Below are 22,275 nucleotides of genomic sequence, written 5' to 3'. Positions count from 1 at the left end.
GTGATTGAATTTAGTCGCTTTCAGATGTCCAATGTTAAAATAACAGTGAATGTAAAAAAGAAAAATGACACGCACAAATGGTGTTCAGGTAACTATGTGCTTTTATTACCAGTGCATATTTCTTCAAAAATAATCATAATATATCGTCGTAGTGGTGCGTGTGTGACACATATATCACAATGATGAAATGGTTCATATTTAGATCACAGCTGCAAATAATGAGCATTTTTCAAAGTAAATGAAACACAATAACCAGCAGAGGGAGCCAAAGCTAAGAGGCACAACGAAGATGGCACGTCCACTCAAGCTGAAAAAAAAAAATACTTTCAATTTACGCTTTTAAAAGTTCCTTCAGAATTATAACAATTAATTTGCCACTTGATGTCTATCTTGTGTTTCCTGAGATGTGTGTTCTTTTCTAACAAGCACCTCAATGAAAAATACTTTCCTTTTTTTTTCTAATTGAGAATTTATTGGTAGCCTGGCATTTATCCTGAACGGGAAAAAAATTTTCTTAAATTAAATTTCAAATATTAACATATATGCTTAGATATTTTTTGCATGTGTGTGTTTAAATGTGTATTTTGGACTTTTCTTTTTAAATGAAGTCAATTAAATTATTTCTTTAAAAAGCAAATTTTTATTGAAACAAATAAATTAAATGACATAAAATATCACTTGAAACGGTTGTGTTTATGTGTTCATTAAGAATTTAAATACACCATTATTTTCCCAGATCATATTTATTTCATTCATGGAACATCTTAGGAAAATTAAGTTATGGTAATGTACTTATTTCATTTAAATTGAAATATTTTTACTGAGAGAATGAATGCAGTAAATTGTCAATGAATTCATCAATTAAATTGTCAAATGAATGTATTTGTTTGTTTGTTGTGTATTCATTAAATAAAGAACTAGATAAGTCACTTGCAGACCATTTTTCACATGAGCACAAACTTATCAATAATATAAAAAACAATTCAATGTAAGAGGGGGGAAAAGCACATTCATTTAAAAAAAAAAAAAAGTGTAAAAGCAGAGCTAGTGTATAAAATCAAATAAATTAGCTTTCCATTCCCGTTTGTCCTCATGTTTTAAAATTCTATAAAACGAAAAATGTTCAAACAAAGAAACATTATTGTGCTGCTTTAATTGCAATAAATATTCTTCTGGTTGATCTACGTCAAGCAAGTTTTGAAAAGAGCACGTTTGAAAACAGCTGCCTTCAGCGCCGCGTCCTTGTCGTCGTCACCGTCTAATATGCACAATAATATACATTGAGTCAGCTATATACATTAAGTACATACAGCAAATCGATGCGTGTGTCGTTTTTCCACGCTTGCTTTGTTACACGCTAAGCAGTGAGAAAAAAAAAATGATGAAAAAAAGCTACAAAGGATGATTTAGAGGCACACTGAAAAGAAAAAAACAATCGGAACAATCTCAAGAATTTCAACAATGTCCAAATAGTTTGACCTTTATTTAGATAAAATTTGGGCTTTTGTCAGCATAAAGTCGTAGTATTGCAAACTAGAGATAAAAGTCATCATTTTACAATAACAAGAAAAAATGTCAACATTTTACACTTAATATATTTTTTATGTTTTGAAAGGGATGCAACGCATAATTTTACAAAAGAAAATGGGTAGTTTGTTTACAAGAAAGAATTGGAATTTCACATTTTTATATAACAATAATTTTTGTAATATTACAAAAAAAAAACGTATTTTCCAAGACAAAATTTAGGAATTCCAATCTTTATTGTCATTGCACGAAATAGAAACTGACAAGAAATTATTTGTAATTTAAAAAAAAAATAAATAAAAAAATTGACAAATTTATTTTCAAGAAAAGTCATCATTTTACAAATGTATTTTCACACTATTATGAGTACTATTTTGTTCAGATTGTGATTTCAATCTATTGTCACATGAATTATCGCTTCCATTTCAGTCTTCATTTGGGTAAAAACCTTTTCACATTTTTTACAGTGAGGAAAATTACACCAAAAAAAGTTGTTTTTTTAAAACAACAATTTCTATTTTTGTGACCGTTAAATATTTTCCATTTAATATGACAAATTTGTTTACAGAATATTAATCCCCCCCCCTCTCAAAATTATCACCCGTTTTTTTTTTTTTTTCTCATAATATATTTATTTATTCAAGTAAAATCCAGAATTTCATTATGGGAAACAATTGCAAAAAAAAAAAAAAAAAACTTTTTGTAACAATATTACAAATTAATTTACATTTTTTTAAACAGATTTTTACTTCAGTAAATATTTTTATTTAATTTAATTACTAATATCTTGTAAAATTGAACATGATCTTCATAGAATGACTCCACTTTCTTGCCACATTTTGACTTGTTTTCTTGTAACTGCATGACTTTTTCCTCATTATTTTGCTGACTATTTCATTTCTTTTGAGTGTGACCCCAATACTAGTTGGTATGTAACAGAAGCAATGATGCACTGCGATGTTTGCTAATAGATGTAATCAAATTGCATGCATTTGGACAAAGATATGGCTCATTTAATACTTGAATCAAACTATCTGTGTAGTGTACACACACACACACACACACACACACACACACACACACACACACACACACACACATACTTTTAGACCTCTGCATGCTTCTTTGCGGAAGCTACGTCTCCAAACTTGAGGGGAAAAACAAAACAAACAAAAAACATTTGGAGTACACACTGTGAGCGTCATGGCTGATGTGTGAGAGCGAAGGTTTTATTGCACCCTGTGTGGACTAGTGGCGTTGGCGCGTTACTGCAGGTAGCGGTAGACCTTGAAGCAGTGGTTGCCCGAGTCGGCCACCGCCACGTGGCCGTCCGAGGTGAGGGCCAGGCCTTGCGGGCCGTACAGGGGGTCCGCCGTCGTGTTGATGTACGACAGGAAGGAGCCCGAGCTGTCGAACACCTGAGTTGGAGGATGACAAAATGCGTGTTCAAAAATCAATTCAATAAGAAAGACAAGCGGTGGTTGTAAGAGGGAAAGTTGTTTTTTTTTTGCTTCCAGTAAAGTATTTGTTTAGCACACTTACAGTGTGTTCAAATTATAAGTTCAATAAATTTGTATTACATTTTTCAGAGGTGGGTAAAAAAAATAAAAAACAAAATTAAAATTGAAAAAAATAAATAAATAAATAAATTAATAATAATAATAATAATAAATAAATAAATAAAAAAATTTAAATTAATTAAATTAAATATATATATATATATATATATGGGAAATTAATTAATTAATTTTATTTCAGTACAGTTTTTTTCCCCCTATATAATAATTTTATATATTTCCCAAAATATTGCAATTCAATAGAATGTAAAAAAAAAAAAGATTTAATACTACAATCCACTCCTGGTGTGACCATCTTGGCCACTGGGAGGCAGTATAATCCAGTCAAAAACGAAGAAAGAACATTAGTACTTCTTCCACTACTGCTAATGTAAGTAGCAGTAAGATGATGTAATATTAGCTATTTTTTGGTGAAAGAGAAAGAACAGATGCATGATATTGTTTTATTCCCGGTAGTTAGTAATATACAGGTAGTCCTCAATTTACGAACGCAATGGGTTCAGAGAGGTTGTTTGTAAATCGAATCCCATTAAATTTCGTTTCAAAATTAAATGTTATCAAAAACATTTTTTTTTAAATAAAATAATAAAAATATGTTTAACATATTTTTTAAACGAAAACAAATTAAACTAAATACCTTATATATACTTTCTATACAGTACATAAATTAAACTAAAAAACATACATTAAATTACATCATCCATTATCTGAACCACTTTTCCTTACAGTACATTAATTTTTTTACAAAGTACAATGCAATAAAAACAAAATAAATATGCTTACTGTACATAGATGGTGGAGGAGAGTTGAGTTCATGTGAGGCTAAAGCGGAATGCATTACGTATCGGATGTAGAAACTATGTTTTTCGATTGTCCCTGAAGTACACATGAATGTGATTAGAGTCAAGATGGCGATCGCCGAGTCAGATTCAATTGAGTTCGCGCGCACTTACATTTTAACTTGCACGCAAAAGACAGCTTTTATAGATATCACTCGGCTTTTGTTTGTATCTGAGAAAATTCGTAAATCGGATGTTGATAACTAGAGGACTAGCTGTACTGTCTATCAGTGTTTTTTATATTTATGGATGTATTTTTGTCCAACCTGGATGCGACTGTTGCCCCAGTCGGCGACGATGATGTTCCCATTGGAGTCGACGGCCACGCCGGTGGGAGCGTTGAACTGACCGTTGCCTTCGCCGTGCGAGCCGAACTTGAACAGGAACTCGCCGTCCGCGTTGTACACCTGAAGAGGAACAAACGGTGTGAGCAAAGACCACGCACGCGTTGAACTCAAAATAAATACATTTACCTTCACAGAATGGTTGTGAAAGTCCGTCACAACAATTTCATTCTTGTTATTGACCGCCACAAAATGAGGACCTACGGCAAACGCAACAAGGAAATAGACAATGGATGAACTCTTATTGTGTTGATGACAAAAGACAACAACAACAAAAAAGTTAAATAAATGAGGATGCGAAGTGAATGTACTTACTGAACACTGGGTTTGATTTACTCAACTTCTGTTCCAGTGCAACATTTGCACCACTTTTGTCTACAAGGAAAGAAAACATGATGCATGTTAGCAAAAATTCTTGACAGATAGCTAGCTTACTAGCTAGCAAGATCGTTCGTTAGCTAGTGAGCTAGAAAAAGAGACAACTTTTGATTAGACAACTCTGTCATCTTTCAGAGGTGGCAAATCCGGGTCCAGTGGCTTTAGCCATTGGTGCTAGCTAGCTAGCCTAGCTCCCTGGGAGGTAAATGAGCCCTAGGTGCTAGCTAGCTAGAGACCTTGCTAGCTAGCACCTGGGGCTAAAGCCAAACTGTGGCATGTTTTTTACTTTTTGGACCTGGATTTGCCACCTCTGAAATGAAACCTTGCCATCGACTCTGTTAGGATTAGGGTTAGATTTATAGGATTAGTTTTAGGGTTTAAGGTTAGCCCGTAGGGAAGGAATGTAAATTCTACTGCCCCCAGAAAGTAAAAGCCCATTGATGCTAGCTAGCTAGCTCCCTAGCAGGTAAATAAGCACCATGGGAGCAGCTAGCTAGCTAGAACTAGGGGCTAAAGCCAAAGTCTGGCATGGTTTTTACTTTCTGGACCTGAATTTTCCCCAAAAACGTTTACTCTGGTGACATGAAGACGTTTGTCTCAGTAATATACACAACAATGCTAACAATAATGCTAACCCTACCTGCAAAATGTCTGTCAGACGTTCCCTTGGCTCCAAACTTGGTGACCAGCTTTCCGTTGGCCTGGAAAATGAAGACGCAGCAGGCCTTGTTGTCCACGGTGATGATGTGGCCGTTCTTGTCCACGGCCACACCTTTTGGACCCATCAGACGACCCGCTCCGATTTTGTTCTGACATGGAAACGTTTTGGTCATCAAGTTACGATGATATATACATAAAAACATTGCGTGGGGAAAAAAAACTTCTAAAAATTAAATGTTTGCTTTGGGGCCATCTTGTGGCATCTACAAGGAATTACAAACTTTTCTGGAAGGGTTTCTATGTATTCCTTTGTTTATTTAGTTTCTCCATGTTATGGGTTGAGCGTCTTGGATTACCTTGAACTTTCCGTCCGAGGAGAAGATGCTAATCCATCTGTTGTCGTAGTCGGCCACGATGATGTCGCCGTTCATGTCCACCGTCACCCCCGTGGGGCGCTGCAGCTGCCCCGGGGAGCGACCTCTGACCCCAAACCTCATCTTGAACTGGCCGTCGTTGGAGAACACCTGAATCGGGAACAACCGGGTCACAACTCACATGTTTTCCTGACGTGTGGCTTTGTGTTTTTGGAATTTGTTTATGTGCCTGGTTGTGTGTATTTGTTGGTTTTTTTGTATGTTAAAAGTATTTGTCACCAATCATGTTGTTGTGCTTCTTTGTGTGCGTGTGCGAGACCTGAATGCACTGGTTGTTGCTGTCGGCCACCACAATGCGACCGTTGCTGGAGGTGGAGATGCCTTGAAGGTTTGTGAATTCTCCTTTGTCACGTCCTCTCGTTCCTGGTAAACGAAAAAAAAGAAGAAAAAAAAACATCAATTGGCACCAACACGTATTATTGTTATTCATTATAATTGTTATGAAAATCACTACCAAAAAAAATTGACAAAAATGTAAGGGACGTCCACAGCATCCCACTCAAACGAAGAAACATTCTTCTCTGCGCCATTCAGACAAAATTTGTTGACGGATCTCGCATAGTATACGTTGGCTTACTGTATTTACGGTAATTATTTTTAAAATATCCGAATTATTTGGTTTTTCAAATATTTGCACAAGAAAAGTGGACAAATATGGTTACCAAATACAAAATGTGGTTCTATCTTTAAGTTCATTGACACAGTAATTTTATAGTAAGTAATTCATGAAGTTTTGTACCACTAGTTGGCATTAGTGTTTCATGTTGGCCGCACATTTTTCTTTTCAAATTTAGAGCAATTGGTGCATGAAGAAACTCGCGGACTCCAAGCCATTTTTTTCCACTGTAAATCTACTCACCAGTCCACACAAATGCATTTTTTTTTAATCACATTTGTTATTGCTAAATTGTGTTATTGTATAGTCAAGGAGGCTGACAACCGATATTCATTTACAGTTAAAAATAGATAAAATAAAAAAAATAAAAAAAGGGGGGGGGCTATTGGCGTCAAAAATTGTATAAATAGAAATGACTGTTGTCATGTCTTAAAAGATTAATGCTTATTGAAAACATTTTCAGACTATGTTGTTTAAAAAAAATAATTTATCTTAATTTTAAATTTCCCCCCCAAAAATGTTCAGGGAGCTCCCAAGGTTATCAGTATGTCTTAAAAAGTTACATGGGAACTTAAACAAGTAAATACCATAGCTCTGTTTATTCCAAATTTTAAAAATCCTAAAATCTTAAACTTTTTAAATTAAATTTAAAAAAATTAAATATTAAACAAAAAAAAAGTTCAGAAGGTTCCCAGGGTCATCAGAATCTCTTAAGAAGAAAACTGAAAATTTAAATCAATTGTTCCCTAAGATGAAAATGGTTTTAGATTTTCTTTTCATCGTCCGTCAGATTTTGAAAAAAGGCCGATAGCGATATTCGTCAAAATGCCCAAATATCGGCACCGATAATCGGCGTCTACCCTAATTAATGTTCCCAATCATTGCTGACTTGTCGGCCTCACCGACTCTGTAGATGAGCTCGTCCTCGATGGGGTTTTCCTTCTTCTTGGTGGTGCTGTACATACTGGAGGGCCTCCTGACGGCCTTCTGGCGCACGTGGCCGCCCCCGCCGCTGGGCGACTTGACCCGCCTCTTGACGTCGTCGGGCGACTGCAGCACGTCGGAGGGCTTGACGGCGCGCAGGCGGAAGGGGCTTCCTCGGACGGGCTGCTCGTACAGCAGCAGCGAGAAGGCGAACTCGCCCTCGGCGCGGGCCGTGTAGCCCACCTCGTAGGTGCCGTTCTTGTTGTCGGCCACCTCGGCCTCGGCCACGACCCCCTCCGGCGACACGATCCGCGCCGTCAGGGCGGCGTTGCCCGTCTTGACCAGCTCGCCGTCTTTGTCCTTAGTGGTGACGGTGACGGTGGTGTGCTGGCCCACCAGCGCGTGGCGCAGGCCCTCGCCGGTGGCCACGCTGGTGTGGCCCACGGCGCCGGTGGTGATGAGGACGCCCAAGTTCTGGATGGAGCGCCGCAGGCCGTCCGTCTCCACCTGGCACTCCAGGTGGCCGTTTTCGTGCGGGTACTCGGGGAAGGTGTGCCGGGCCAGGGCGCTGACCCGCTCGCCCATCTGCTTCTGGACCAGGAGCACTTCGGTAGCGCTGCCGTGGCTCAGGGCCTGCTCGGTGAAGTCGCAGCTGCTCTGGATGTTCTCTTTGCCCTGCAGCAACGACGTCAGCTGGGCTTGGAGCACCTGAAGGCAAGACACGCAGGAGACGTCAGGGAGGGGGCGGGGGGGAACAAGTCAGGGGGTGGCGACCATCTTCCCTTGATCTCAACCCTATTGAGAACCTTTTGAGCAACCTTAACTCATTAATTGTCAAGAATGACTTCCGTCTGTTAAAATCAAAACAGTTAGTTACTTGGTTTTAAAAGTAACTTCATTTACAGATTGCTTGATTTTAAAAGTAACTGTCACTTTAAGGATTAATTGATTTAAAAACTTATTTAGCCACTCTATTGATTACTTGGTTTTAAACGTAACTTAATTTACAGATTATTTTAAATTAACTGTTACTTTAATGATTGCTTGGTTTTAAAAGTAATTTAAGAACTTTATAGAATAGATTACTTAGTTTTAAAAGTAACTGTTAATCTACCAATTACTTAATTTTAATTTTTTAAGTGACTATTACTTTAATGATTACTTGATTTTAAAACTAGCTTAGTTACTTCATTGATTATTTGGTTTTAAAAGTAACTATTAATTTACAGATTACTCGATTTTAAAATGTAGCTACTATTTTGGTTAGATACTTTTAAAAGTAACTTAATTTACAGAGTACTTGATTTTAAATTAACTTTGTTGCTTTACAAAGTACTTGGTTTTAAAAGTAACTTAATTTACAGATTACTTGATTTTAAAAGTAACTTGAATGACAGATAACTTGATTTTAAAACAAATTTATATAATGATTACTTTGTTTTAAAAGTAACTGCTAGTCTACTGATTACTGATGACCAGCAACAAGATATGCACACTGTTTGTCTATCATGTGAAAAGCTCCCAGGCGGGAAGCAGAGCATGCGTGACCTTCTGCTTGGTGCTGCAGATGTTGTCCACCTCGGCGATGAGGGCGCTCTTGCGCTGGCGCAAGGCTTTCTCCAGCTCGTCAAAGGTGGCGTTGATCTCCGTCACGGCGCCCTGCTTGCGCTCCGTCAGCTGCTTGGAGATCTCGTTCACCAGCTCGATGGCCGCCGTCAGCTGAGGAAGTCTGCGACGCAAACAAACCACATTCGCCATTGCTGTAGTACCGCAATGTAGGAAACGATAACGATAACAGTATAACAAATATGACAATAAAAGCAAATGAGACATTACAATAATACAATAAATGACTTCTCGATGCCTTTTCAAATAATTAGAAAAATGGAGAAAAAAAAAAGCATGATATTATTATTAATAATCATAATAATATCTATTGTTGTTTTATATTTTATTATTTTTTATTTTTTTATGGAGAAATTATTTTACATTTTAAATGTTTGGTCTTTTAATTTGTAATTAATGATTTTAGGAATTTTATTTTGTAGTAATAAAATGACAAATATTGTCATTATTAGAATTAATAGCATTAAAAAAAAGAATCCATTCAAAACAAACAAAGGACAAATCTAGAATGAATGCATGTATGTATAATTTATTTTATTTTCCATGATTCTATCATTATATTTCTTTCAAATATTGTTCAAAAATGTATCTAAATCTATGTTAGGGAGCACTTCTCCTTTGCCGAAATACAGAGGTGGCAAATCCAGGTCCCTGCCACGGTTTGGCTTTAGCAAGCATTAGGTGCTAAAGGTGCTAAGGCCAAGCTAGCTAGCTCCCTAGCAGGTAAACAAGCAGCAATGGAGCTAGCTAGCTAGCTAGCACCTGGGGCTAAAGCCAAACTGTGGCAAGGTTTCTACTTTAGGCTTTAGCCCCTAATATTAGCTTACTAGCTAGCTGCCTAGCAGGTAAACGAGCACCAATGGAGCTAGCTAGCTCGCTAGCAGCTGGGGGTTAAAACTGAACTGTGGCCGGGTTTCTACAAAACCTTTCTTTGTGATGCAAATGATGAGTCGCTGACGTGTCAAACTGCCGCAGTATAGCGCCAACTACTGCCGAGGAGGACTTAATTTAAAATCAATGTAATTTTCCATCGAAACACAACTTGAAAAAAAATCACGTAGAAGTCAAATCAATGTGAAAAGGCCAATTTGAAATGACTTTGCTGACCTGTTGCGTACGGTGTCCAGCTGGTTCTTGAGCGCCGACTTGTGTTGTTCGAGAACGTCCCTCAGAGGCACCGTCACATGTTCCCTGTGCTCGCCTTCGGTGCACTCCAGGCACATGGCCGTCTCACACGACTCGCAGTAGAACTCCATCACCTGCCGGCGGTGCAATGGAGCAGGAGCACCTCTCGTTAGGCTTTTCGTAGTAGTTGGTTCAACACCACTAGTGCTACTTGAAACTGCAGTTGTTCAATGTTTTGGGGGAAAATGGTTTACTTTTAAACATTTCCATATCATTTGTATTCAACTTTTCAACTAAATTATTACAGCTTTTGTATTTTCATGTCATGGACGGCAGAGAGTCCGTTATGTTTCCACCATGTAGACTGTGAGCCTGTCCTGCACTGGATTTAACACTCCTGTTATGCTGTGGGTCAAAATGACCCACTTAAAAAAAAAAACAAATGTTAGCTTTTCGCTATCAAATTTGGCATCATCATCAGACAATTTTGAAAAATGGTTCAATTTGACATGTTTGAACATGGCGCATATACCGGGTCAAATTGACCCAACAAATATTTTTTAGCTATGAAACTTCACATCAGTTGACTAAGAAATGGTTCAGTTTAACATTTGTGCAATTTAAACGGTTACTACTGTTTATCAGAATGCTTTTGGAACATTAAACATAGCCCGGGTCAAATTGACCCATTTTAATGTTTAAGGTTAAATTAGTCGTTTTTCGCAACTTTTCATCAACAGACAATTAAATTGATTCATTTTGACATTTGCATTGAAAACTGTTAATCTAGTGCTAAAATTCATGATCAGGGCACTTTTGGAACATTAAACATAGCCCGGGTCAAAATGACCCATTTCAAACTACAAGTAGTAGTATGTCATGATGAAACTTGTTAAAAATGGTTCATTTCAAATACTGGCAATAAAAGTGGTTAATACATTTATTGGGATGTTTTTTTTAAATTAATTATTGTTATTAATAAACACCTGGGTCAAATTGACCCGAGAGGATGACTGCAGGCATTTTTTTGATGTGGTACTTGGTGTGAAATTTTTTTTAAATTTATTTTTTCAGCGTGTGCTCACCTTGCCCTCGTGGTTGGGGCAGGAAAGCGGCTGGCAGGCGGTGGCGGCGCTGGCCGACTCGAGGACGTTGCAGGCCTCGGGTCGGCTGCACTCGGGGTCTCGCTGCAAAACCTCCATCAGGTTGGTAATGAAAAAGTTGTTCTGAAGGGCGGCCACGCCCTTCTCGGGCAGGATGGACGTCTGCCGGCACACCGGACACGACAGCGTCAGGGACTGAGGAGGGATGTAGTTCTGCAGGCATCTGCAGGGGAACACGCAAAACAACTTTACTGATGCACAACCACCAGTAGATGGCACCAAAGCCCCACTTTGTGAGTCCACTGTTAGAAACAGCTACATTTTGTGCAACCTAATTTTATTTCTACTGATGATTCTAAAATAATTTCGACGGTGTATTAGAAGTTGAGTAAAAAATGGGCCATCCTGGCAGGATTAAATAACTTTAATATTTCAGTAGCCCCCCCCAACCCCGCCCCCAAAATGGCCAAAAATAAAACTTTAAAAAAGTATCGCAATATGTATCGGATCGCCACCAAGGTATCGGGATCCGGATTGGATCGTGACAGAAGTGGATCATCCCATCACTAATAGCTACGCTACGTGCATTTGTCGTAAATTTCAGGAGTTTTTTTCTCGCAAATTAGCCACTTCATTAAGTGGCAAATTTGCGAGTTATTTTTCTTGGACTATTACCCCCCTCTGAATTTTTTGTTTTAATAATAATAAATTTAATTTGTAATACACTTTACATTTTAAAAGAAATCTCAAAGTGCTAAGTGCTAAATATTTATACGTGGCTCTAATAGGCCATCGTAAATAATGGATGAAGGCAGAATCAAACTTTTTTTTTTTGGTGAAGGAAGAGAGTCTTTTCCTTCATTTGGTAGATTTGGTGTATCATTGGACGCAATATCCTGTTTTTCTTGGGAAAATGCTCTAAAATGGTTGCCAATGAATGAGTTTAACAATGAATGGAAACATACCTGAAAGAATGCAAATTTTAATTTGACAAAGCAACAAAGCAAAAGTGACAAAATAATGAATGTGTTGTGTTGTCCACTCACGGTCGACAGACTCGTGGCGCGTACCTCTCACAGAAGGTGTGCAGGCAGGGCAGCACTTTGGGGTTGTGGTACCGGTCCAGGCAGATGCTGCACACCAGGAACTGCTTGTCGATCTGCCTCACCACCGGGCTGGCGCCGCCGCTCTCGCGCTTGGCCATGGACACGGACATTCAGGCCAACGGGGAACCTGCGCGGACGGCAACGGCATGACAACGGTCAGCGGGGCCCGGCGGGAGGAAGCGCGGCGATGCGAGGGCGTTGGCGGCTCACGCGGAGGAAATGAGTCACCGCGCTGGAAGCCTTTTGAAAGCCTCGCTCAAGTATGAGCTGGCTAGAAGATGGGTCGCTTCTTCTTCGGCTTCTTCCACCATTGTGTCGCCCACGTAGCCACGGGCTGTTTGGCTTCATTAGTACGACATCTTTAACAAGTTAGTGCTTTGCAAGTAATATGCACACTTGTGATGGAAGCCTACAGGCAACGACTAAATCGGCTTTCATGGAAATGGAAATCCAGCTGTGTGGAAAAGAATAGTGGCAGTGTTGTCACGGTTACCTTGAAAAAGGAAGGAAGTTAGTTTGTTGATCGCTTGTAACCCTGTGCTTGTGGCTAATTTCAAGTGATTTCATTACCGATTACTTGATTGTAAAAGTAACTTCCTTACTTTCCTAATTACTTCATTTAAAAGTAACTTCATTACTTTGCTGATTACTTGATTTTAACGTCATTACTTTCCTGATTATTGGATTTTAAAAGTAACCTCATTACTTGACCGATTACGTGATTTTAAAAGTAACTTCACTACTTTGCCAATGACTTAATTTTAAAAGTAAATGACAATTTACTGATTACTTAATTTTTAAAGTAATTCCATTACTTTCCCGATTACTTGATTTTTAAAGTAACTGTGACTTGATTTTCGATTTCATAACTTAACAGTTACTTACTTTCATTAAATAACTGTTACTTCTCTCAATATTTGATTTTAAAAGCAACCCAGCTACTCTACTAATTGATTTTAAAAGTAACTACAATGGCTTCCAAGTTCCTTCATGAGTTACATCCAGCAGATGCCAACAACCCTGCATAAAAATAACACCCAGTTTTCAACAGTTGCATTCAAGAATAGTTCATGTAAGTTAAAATACTTTTTTTTTTAAATAAAATATATACACTACCTTTTTGACTTAACAAAATTAATTTTATTTTATTTTTTAAAAGGAAAGACTCTCGACTTCACTTAACATAAGTATTTTTTTTTAAATGTAACTGATGCATTTGTGGACGCCATGTTGTGTGTCAGTGGGTCAAGTGGAGATTATGTACCGATGGCGTGGCGCACATCTGTTGATAGTCAACAGCACATGAAAACAAAAGCTGACACCAAGACCGCACGCACCACCGTCAGCAACACAAATAAACAAAAACAGCACAAATTTTGAAACGCAAACAAATCATCCAGTCGGCTGCTAGCGTGTTGCTACTGTCATGCCTGACTCAAAATTGTGCCGCATATTCAACAATAATTCAACCAATTCAACTTAAAACCCTAATACGAACATTTAACCCATTGCTTAAAACATCGCCCCAAATTTCAAAACCTAAATCAGGTTTGAAACACCAATTTAAAACCTTTACTTTCTGTTGACGCCCTCACTCTCGTGTGAAACCCTCATTTCAAGCTCCAACCTTGTCTTGACACCCGAACATTTGTTTAGTAAGTTCAAACCTAACCTAACAGCAGTCAATAAAAAACAAACGTGTGGGCTTCGGACCCCCGTTCTGCACTCCTGACCACAGCTGATTGTGAAAGTCTGTCCGTCTTTGAAATGTGGTTTGACGAAGCCCCTCCCACAATTCCTGCGAGACTTCCTTCTCCTTGATGGCCAGCTGGCTGAGCTCAAGACAGCGCCACCTGCCTGCCTTGCCCGCCCGTCCGCCCGTCCGTCCGTCTGTCTATCTGAGTTGCTGCATGCAGCTGGCCCCCTCTGCAGAAACGAGCACAAACAACATTCCAGCTCGGCTCAACAACTCCTCGTCTCCTTTCGTTCCTTTCGTTCTTCTCTCGACGCACTCGTCGGACCTCCTGCATATTTTTCCGCCTGGCTTCATTCTACACCACCCCCCCCCCCTTCCCTCCTCCTTCCTCCACCACCACGTTCCATTCACATGAACTCTGATTTACAGCAGTGACGTGACGTCATGAAGCTCGACCACCCCCGCCCCCGCCCCCGCCCCTCTCTCGCCCCCCCCCCTCCTTCCTCTATCTCAACAGCCGGCTGGACTCGGTTCCTCCCACTCGAGCGAATCTTTCTTCAACAAATTCCCTCTCAGTTTTGCAGTCATCATCCGCTTTGAATATTCTTTGGATTCAGTCAGATGCCTTTAAAGGATGCCGTCGTTCTGCATGAGATGTGATGTGGGCGTTAAAAAAATAATAATAATGGGGGGGGGGGGGGCTCAACTGTGAGAGGTCATCTGTGTGTTGAAATGTTAAAAATAGCACACGGCGAGCTGTCATGCATGCAGCGAGACACTTAAAGGGTCTTTTGAGCTCCCCAATGTACAAAAATTGCTGCGCGTGTTTAATGTTGTGAATTGCAGGTGACAAACTCAAGGTCTGGGGACCCGATTAGGACCGCCACATCATTTTATGCAGTTCGCAAAGGCAAATCATGTCGACTTCATTGTTCTTGCTAAAATATGAAAATTGCAAATTGTCATTCCCTTTCAATAACGTTGATGTATTGCAAGCATTTTTTTTTTCCTGGAGATGTAGTAACATGTGCTGATAATACATTTATTTGGGTTCACAGTCCCAACGGCCCTCCACGGAAAAAAAAATTCATTACGATGTGACTTGCAACAAAAAAAGAGTTTAACAGCCCTGTTGTAAATGAATAGCACATACTCTTCAATAGTGGCGATCTTCATTAGCTATACCTGAACAAGCTAATGCTAAGTCAGTGGTTTTATATTTGGAGGTTCAAGCATGGGTTAGGGTTTTAATCAATTGGGATAGGCTTGCAAATTTGGGAATCAATTCTGGGTTATTGAGGCCTTTGAAACCCCGACCTAGGTTAGTGCATAAAGCCCAAGTTAGAGTTGAAAATGAGTGTTTGAACTAAGCTCAACTAAGCTAAGATTTCAAATCATGGTTTCAAGCCTTTGTTATGGTTTCAAAAAGGGCTACAATTTCAAATTAGGGTTTGAAGAGGTTAAAAATGAGTGGGGGGGGGAAATCAGCAGAGCCAGCGTTTCAATTTAGGTTTTCAAGCCTGCAATCTGGTTCCAAATGAGGGTTTCAAGCGAGGGTTAATGCTTCAAATAGTAGTGAGGTGTTCAAAGTTCAGAGGTGGCAAATCCAGGTCCAGAGTTTGGCTTTAGCCCCAGGTGCTAGCTAACTAGCTCCCTAGCTAGCTCATATTGTGCTCGTTTACCTGCTAGGGAGTTAGCTAGCTAGCTAGCGGCTAAAGCCAAACTGTGGCAGGGATTTTACGCTTGAAGCCATGTTTTCAGTACTCAGTTAGGGTTTGAAATTAATGTGAATTCAGCTAAGTTTGACCCGCCGATGTGTAAAACCGCCGCATTGTAGCGCCATCTACTGAACAGGAGGACTTACTATACTTGATCAAGATTGTTCTGACGAAATAAGACCGGTTTTGGCCTGATACCAATTTTATTGGCTATCTTGATCATTTATTATTTCCATTTTTATTCCCGTTTGTGCACTAATGCATCACATGAGCTCATGCAGTCGACACTCTCACCTTATAGTGCTTAACCCTGCATGGGGGGGGAGGAGGGGTGTGACGTCACCCCGTCTGCCATGTAAATTAAAGCAACCCGCCGAGACGACGCCAACACGTGCCGCACCTCGACCTGATCCGCCAGCATTACGAGAAGCGATTTACAAGCGACAGACGACCATCGGCGACCGCTCCCTCCGCACTCCAGCCTCTCCATTCATCCTCTTCCATCGAGAAGGCTTTAATGAGCTAATCTCGTCGCCGGGCTTCTTAAGCGAACGTCTGCAAGCACGTTAAGGCCTTTAAGTGCCTCGTCGTACGACGCAAACACTCGGCCGTGCGTAAGTCATCCTACTTTGGATGACAGCTACTGCATGGGTGACTAGCTTGTTGTTGCCAAGGTTCGTGCCCGGGTCAGGGTTTCAAATGAGTGTTTTAAGTCCACTTGTGAAATTAAGGGTTTGAAGTCTGGGTTAGGTTACAAATTGAGGCTTTGTAAAGTGCTTTGGGCAACATATGGTGTAGATAAAGCAATATATTAAAAGCAGCCAATTTAGCATTTACCAAATTAGGGTCTAAAGTCTAGGTTAGGGTCACAAGTCTGGGTTAGAGGCCAAGATTAAGGCATCAAGGTTGGAAGTTTAAAATTAACATATGAAGCCTGGGTCAGTGTTTTTACCAGAGTTTCAAATTAAGGTTCAATGACTAAGTTAAGGTTTCAAATTAGAGTCTTAGCATTTGAAATTTGTGTTGGTGTTTCAAGTCAGGGTTTGAAACCCAAATTAAGCTATGAAGCCGGTGTTAGCATTTTAAATTCAGGTTTCAAGCCAGAGGTAGGTTTTCAAATTAAGGTTTCAAGTCCAGGTTAGGTTTTCCAATTAAGGTTTGAGGTCTGGGTCTGAAGTCTGAGTTCTGATTTCAAGTTAGGGTTTCAAGTTAGGGTTTCAAGTTAGGGTTTCAAGTTAGGGTTTCAAGTTTGTTTTTTGGCTTTCAAGGCTCGAGGCCAGGGCTAAAGTTTCAAATGTGCGTTTGAAGTCATGGCTAGGTTAGAGATTCAAATTAAGAGATTTGTCATTTTAGTTTGAAGCCAAAATTGCAGTTTCAAATTTGGGTTTCAAATTACAGCTTCAAACCAGGATTAGGGTTTCAAGCCAGGTGGGTCAACATCAGTTGCCAACTTATACAGTTATGGCGCATTGCAGGATGTTTTTCCACAATTGAAAGGGTCAGCCCAAGAATTTTGTTTTGTTGTTCTCGGCCGCTTGTTTCTTTCATCTGCGGCTCAGAAGAAAAAAAAAAAAACGTTCAGTGTCGTCACGTACGCTTGTCGGATGAAGAAAGGCTGATTGTGTGTATCTGTCGTGTCTCTTCAGGACATTGCGTTTAAATATAGACGGCAGCTTTTACGTCTACTTACACGAATCTCTCATTTCCGTAGAAAATGGTACAAAAAATGTGAAGCACCAGATCACACGTTTTACAAAGTTTTTGAAGCCATCTTCAATTGGTAGGTTTTATACTGAATATTATTTTTAATGCAATAACGGTATACGATTACATTACGCGAAGAATAACATTGTGATCGGCCCCAAAATTTGATATACAGTCAAACTAAATGTTTTTATTTTTCATTCCATTACTAGAACAAGTTTTCAATATATTTGATGATTGTAATTTTTGGTGTTGAAACACATTCACAATGTAAATAAAAATGTATTGTATTTTTTTTTCTTTTTCTGGTGAGTTCTGTAACATAACAGTTATCTTATTACAGTTTCAGTATTCCTATTTCATCATTATTTAATTAATTAGCATATTGTACAAAAAAAAAATAGAGACTGTGACATTTGTACCACCATAGAAGCCTTTGCATCATTTAAAAAATGATTTCCGTCATACTTGCAGTAATGAACCAGAAATGAGCAACAAGGCCGAACCACCAAACGAGCCTGAAACCTGCCAAGAAAATCCATGTGTGTGTTTTGGGATCAACACACACACTTGATGTGGTCATCCAGTCATGACTCATCCCAGAATGCTTTGCTCCTCCCAACAACAAGCTCCGGCTACACTTTGCCACATCACCTCCACATTTCCGACGGAATTTCCACACCTACAAGCAGTTGAGGTGATGCTTACAACTTGTTTTTCACATATCAACAAGGATCAGTTTTCATTCTGAATTATAGGCAGTGGACAAAAAAAAAAATGCTAATTGCTAATGTTAATGCTAAAAAATACACCACATCTTATCAAAGCGATCCCCAGATAGCATCACGCTAATACGAGCGCCTGAGCAGCATGAAAGGTCACATCGGGGTCGTCCGGCTGGATGCTGACTACGGGCTTTTCAGTCAATGCCATGACATCATTTATTACTACTTTCCTAGCCTTGCTGAGCTTTTGGCTGCATTTTAGGATTAGCACGATGCTTCGGGAGAGTGATAACGTACAGTACATCCACTCACGACTCAAGTCAGTTTTCCTCATTCAACTGAATGGAAATGCCAGTAATCCGTTCCAGCATGCCAAAAAACACCAACAAAAATGGTTGTACGGTGTTTATTTGTATTTTTTTTAAGAGCACTCCAGCAGCACGCCACAGTATTGCACTTCATAAAAACATACAGTTTTATTTCAATTGAATGTCAAACATGTAACAGTTATGCGAGTGTGTGCACCTTGGCCACCAGGGGGTAGTATTGCACAGACATAGATATAACATACTTTAATTTGATGGGCCGTTCTCCCGTCACGTGTGCATCTTATGTTAGCTCTGACAGCATATAGAAGTAGTTTAGCTTTTTCACTTCCCTTCTCAGAGATACTGAGGCAAATGTGCTGTGTCATGTTTAGGGTTAAAACAACACACAAGTGTGACAAAGATACACAAAGGAGTACTATTGCTCTTCTGTCAAACTTAAGGGATTGAGGACAAAGTCCGTCACATGACTCGCGTCACAAAGTTGCTGACCAGAAGCGCGAGCGCCTCGTTTTTCATCTGGCTTTGTTCACGTTTGTCTAACCCTGACCAACACATGACGAGTCAGCACTTTTAACACCGTCGCTGAGACAACAAAGAAAGGCGGCAGACGGCGTCAAATCACCCTGTCAACTCGCACAAATTAGCCTGACGGCACAATGATTAGGAAGCACGTTAAAACGTGTCGTTTGAAGTCGTGGAGAAATGTGCTGCATCTTTCACATGTTTTGTTTTGGCACTTGAGTAGGAATGTTAGTTCTGGCAGCCGTGTTTCTGATACAGCTACAGAAGAGGAGCCAAAAATGGAGAATCAATTTGATGCAACCACAATAACGACAAAAAAAGGCACAATCACAACCGCAGCAGATCCCAACAGGCATCCGTGAAATCAAAATGTTCATACAATTGTTGTATTGTGCAATAAAAAAAAATCATCATTCACAATAACTATGGAGAATTTTTTTGAGTGTTCTCAAATTCAGTTTTGAGAATGTGGGAGGAATCCGTACTATCTTCAGAAAAACAATGCAAGCAACCGGAGGGCTGCCTTGGATTGAAACAAAGAACCTCTCAACTTGAAGCCGCTCAGATCAGAACCTCCATTCATCCATTTGCCGTACCGCTTGTCCCCACGAGGGTTGCGGGTGAGATGGAGCATGTCCCAGCTGACTTTGAACCAGAGGCGGGGTACACACCCTGGACTGGTCGCCAATCAATTACAGGACACAAACAAACAACCGTGAATGCTCACATTCACGTGTGGACAATTTAGATTCTTAAATAATGAACATAATGCAAATTCCAAATGACCCACTTTCAAGTGAAAGAACACTGACAGAATATAACGATTCCTTTTGACATATTTGCTATGAAACTTCACAATCAACAGACTATAAGAAATGGTTCATTTCGACCTATGTGTGATGAAAAACGTTAATAATAAGTTATAAACAATGTGGATTAGGTTAGTTTGTTAGTTATTTCTGATTCAAAATGATTTGATTGCCAATGATTTTTGCTTGAATATATAGATGTTCAAGGAATCGTAATTTTCTACTCCAGTCTGACTCGCTAATGCTAATTAATAATCTACTTGCGGCACTTTTATCACTCAAAAGAACGGCTCCACACTGCAAAAAAACAACTTTTATTGGAATAACTTGATTGTGACTTTCTCCTCCTTCTCTCTAATGTGGCTACAACTTAACAGTGTATTAGAACCACACTGCCCCATAGTGGCCAAATTGGGTACAACATGAACTGCGCTCCAAATAAAAGGCAAGACAGTATAAAATAACTTAGATAAAATCGATTTTGGGACATTTAATCCTACTAAATGAGAATAGCGATTCTTATGAGAATCGATTTTTGGGCACACCCCTAATATATATATATATAGCAATTAAACGTCTTATTGGCAGACAATTAAAATTGTTCACCAAGTTCGCCATTTTCAAATGTTAAATGTTTATTGAGATGCTTTTGAACATACCTGGGTCAAATTGACCCATGATTTTAACATTTAAAAACTACAAATTAGTAAAAAAAAAAAAAAAAAAAAATTGCTACAAAACTTCTCAATTAAAATGGCCCATTTAAACATATTTTCAATTCAATTGAAAATGTTTATGGGAATGCTTTTAGAAGATTATAAATATACCCTGAGTCAAATTGACCCATTTTGAAGTTTGTAGTTTTTGCAATGAAATTATTACTATTATTTGTATTATTATTAATCAACTGACAATGTAAATGGTTCACTTTGACATATTTGCATTGAAAACTGTTCATCATGAGCTATAATTTATTTTCGGGGTGCTTTTAGGACATTTGAACATAGTCCAGGTCAAACTGACCCATTTGAAAGTTAAAGAACTACAAATAGTAGGTTTTCATGTTTTTTTTTTTTAAAAAGAATGGTTCATTTGAAATATTTGCAACGAAAGTTGTTCATGTTTATTGGGATGTGTTCTTATCATTAAATATAGTTTGGGTCAAATTGACCGAGGAACATTATTGCTGTTCCTGATAAAACCAACCTGACAGGAGGCTTGATAAACCTTCAACCTAATACGTATGTTTTGGAAACAGGGAAGAAAGACAGCAAGCAACCCAGAACCTCACAACTGTGAGGCAGACGAGCAAACCACTAGCGCAACAACATACATCCCGATGAAGTGTTGCTCTATTTTGGGACACCAAACCAAGATGAGACATTCACCAGTTTATCTCTCTACTAAAACGGCTGACGCAGCTTGCAAAAAAAAAAGCTCTTCACACACATTCCATCTACTTCCACGAGTTATTGCACAAAACCGAAAGTGCCCTGACACCATTGCGACCGCCAAACATCTGCCTCACGACAAGCCATCCTGCTGCAGAGCCACCCTCGCCACCCTCGCCTCCGCAGCCCCCCAAAGGATGGACTCGAAGACAGCGAACCTCTTGCTGATGCTGCTGATGACGACGATCTGCCCTCGGGCGTCGACAAGCAACCGGCCGCGGATGACGCCTGCCTGAGGGCTTGCTCGTAACACAAAGACCTGCTGGTCGATAAGAAATCATCGGCGGGGAACATTTACTGGCTGTTGCTGCAGTGCAATAGCACACACACACGCGCACGCACACGCACAGCAGTGACATAAGCAAACAAGCTGACTCACATGGACCCCACATACCGGACACACTGCAGCAAAGGGGCACACCTGCTACAAGAGGCCTGTCACCACGTTTGCAACCCTCAAAAAAATCGTATGTTTCCCGAACGAAAAGAAGACCATCAAGCTTCAACTCGCATCTCAAAGGCATTCATTATTCATCCGCAGTTATCGGGGGTGGAAGTGCAGAACGGGGGCAAGCAAACAACAAAAGGAGGCCATGCGTGTCGTGGGGCATGATTGTTTTGCAATGTATGTTGGGGGGTACTCACATGAAATCCCAGCAGCGGGAGAAGGAGAAGGAGAAGGAGGAGCAGGAAGGGACGAGGGCGACTCAGGCGTCAGCATCGCGAGCACGCTGAGAGAAAGCCGGCCATTGTACGACTCCGCGGTCTCCTCCGATAAGTCCCGAACGCGTACAGAGCAGCCACAGAAAGCAAAGGAAAGGGCAGGGTCTGTCTGGGAGAAGGGAAGGGGAGGGGGAAGGGGAGGGGGGGTCGAGAAAGAGGCTAAAGGGAAAGGAGAGGAAGGAAGGAGGTGGTGATGGGAGTGGCGTCTGTGCTGCATTGGTCAGGCATGTCGTGGGCGGAGCTAAATGAGCCAATGCCATGTGGAAAGGGGGGAAGGGGGGGGGGGGCTGGAGGAGTCCAATCTCAGTAACAGACGGCAAGAGTGCATGTGATGCAACG

At 39.9% G+C, this 22,275-nt stretch overlaps 1 protein-coding gene across 2 annotated transcripts; it reads right to left on the bottom strand.

The window, feature by feature from the left end:
* Positions 1–83: 83 nt before the first annotated feature.
* Positions 84–22,054, bottom strand: LOC144052154 (tripartite motif-containing protein 3-like). 2 transcript variants are annotated; one of them, XM_077566009.1, is made up of 13 exons: positions 21,859–22,054; positions 12,224–12,386; positions 11,136–11,376; positions 10,033–10,184; positions 8,848–9,028; positions 7,278–8,007; positions 6,019–6,122; positions 5,682–5,849; positions 5,306–5,474; positions 4,603–4,662; positions 4,417–4,487; positions 4,210–4,350; positions 84–2,945 (listed from the first exon to the last, which is right to left on the bottom strand). In XM_077566009.1, exons 2-13 carry the CDS (start codon positions 12,367–12,369, stop codon positions 2,793–2,795), a joined length of 2,316 nt encoding a protein of 771 aa, XP_077422135.1. In that variant the 5' UTR covers positions 12,370–12,386; positions 21,859–22,054; the 3' UTR covers positions 84–2,792. The 2 variants fall into 2 exon arrangements, with proteins under 2 accessions (XP_077422135.1, XP_077422136.1); XM_077566010.1 differs by lacking the exon at positions 21,859–22,054 and adding an exon at positions 12,470–14,304.
* Positions 22,055–22,275: the final 221 nt, after the last annotated feature.

Source organism: Vanacampus margaritifer, chromosome 5 (assembly GCF_051991255.1).
Source record: "Vanacampus margaritifer isolate UIUO_Vmar chromosome 5, RoL_Vmar_1.0, whole genome shotgun sequence".
Classification (NCBI taxonomy): Eukaryota; Metazoa; Chordata; class Actinopteri; order Syngnathiformes; family Syngnathidae; genus Vanacampus; species Vanacampus margaritifer.
Note: the sequence above shows the minus strand (reverse complement) of the source record. Positions and strands in the feature narration are given on the sequence as shown.

Bases quoted from the DNA above. Each gene is read 5' to 3' on its own strand.
- LOC144052154 (XM_077566009.1), bottom strand. From the start codon at position 12,369: ATGTCCGTGTCCATGGCCAAGCGCGAGAGCGGCGGCGCCAGCCCGGTG. The intron at 4,351-4,416 runs GTAAATGTATTT...GTTCCTCTTCAG, and splicing joins TTCACAACCATTCTGTGAAG to GTGTACAACGCGGACGGCGA. The intron at 2,946-4,209 runs GTTGGACAAAAA...CCTCCAACTCAG, and splicing joins GGGGCAACAGTCGCATCCAG to GTGTTCGACAGCTCGGGCTC.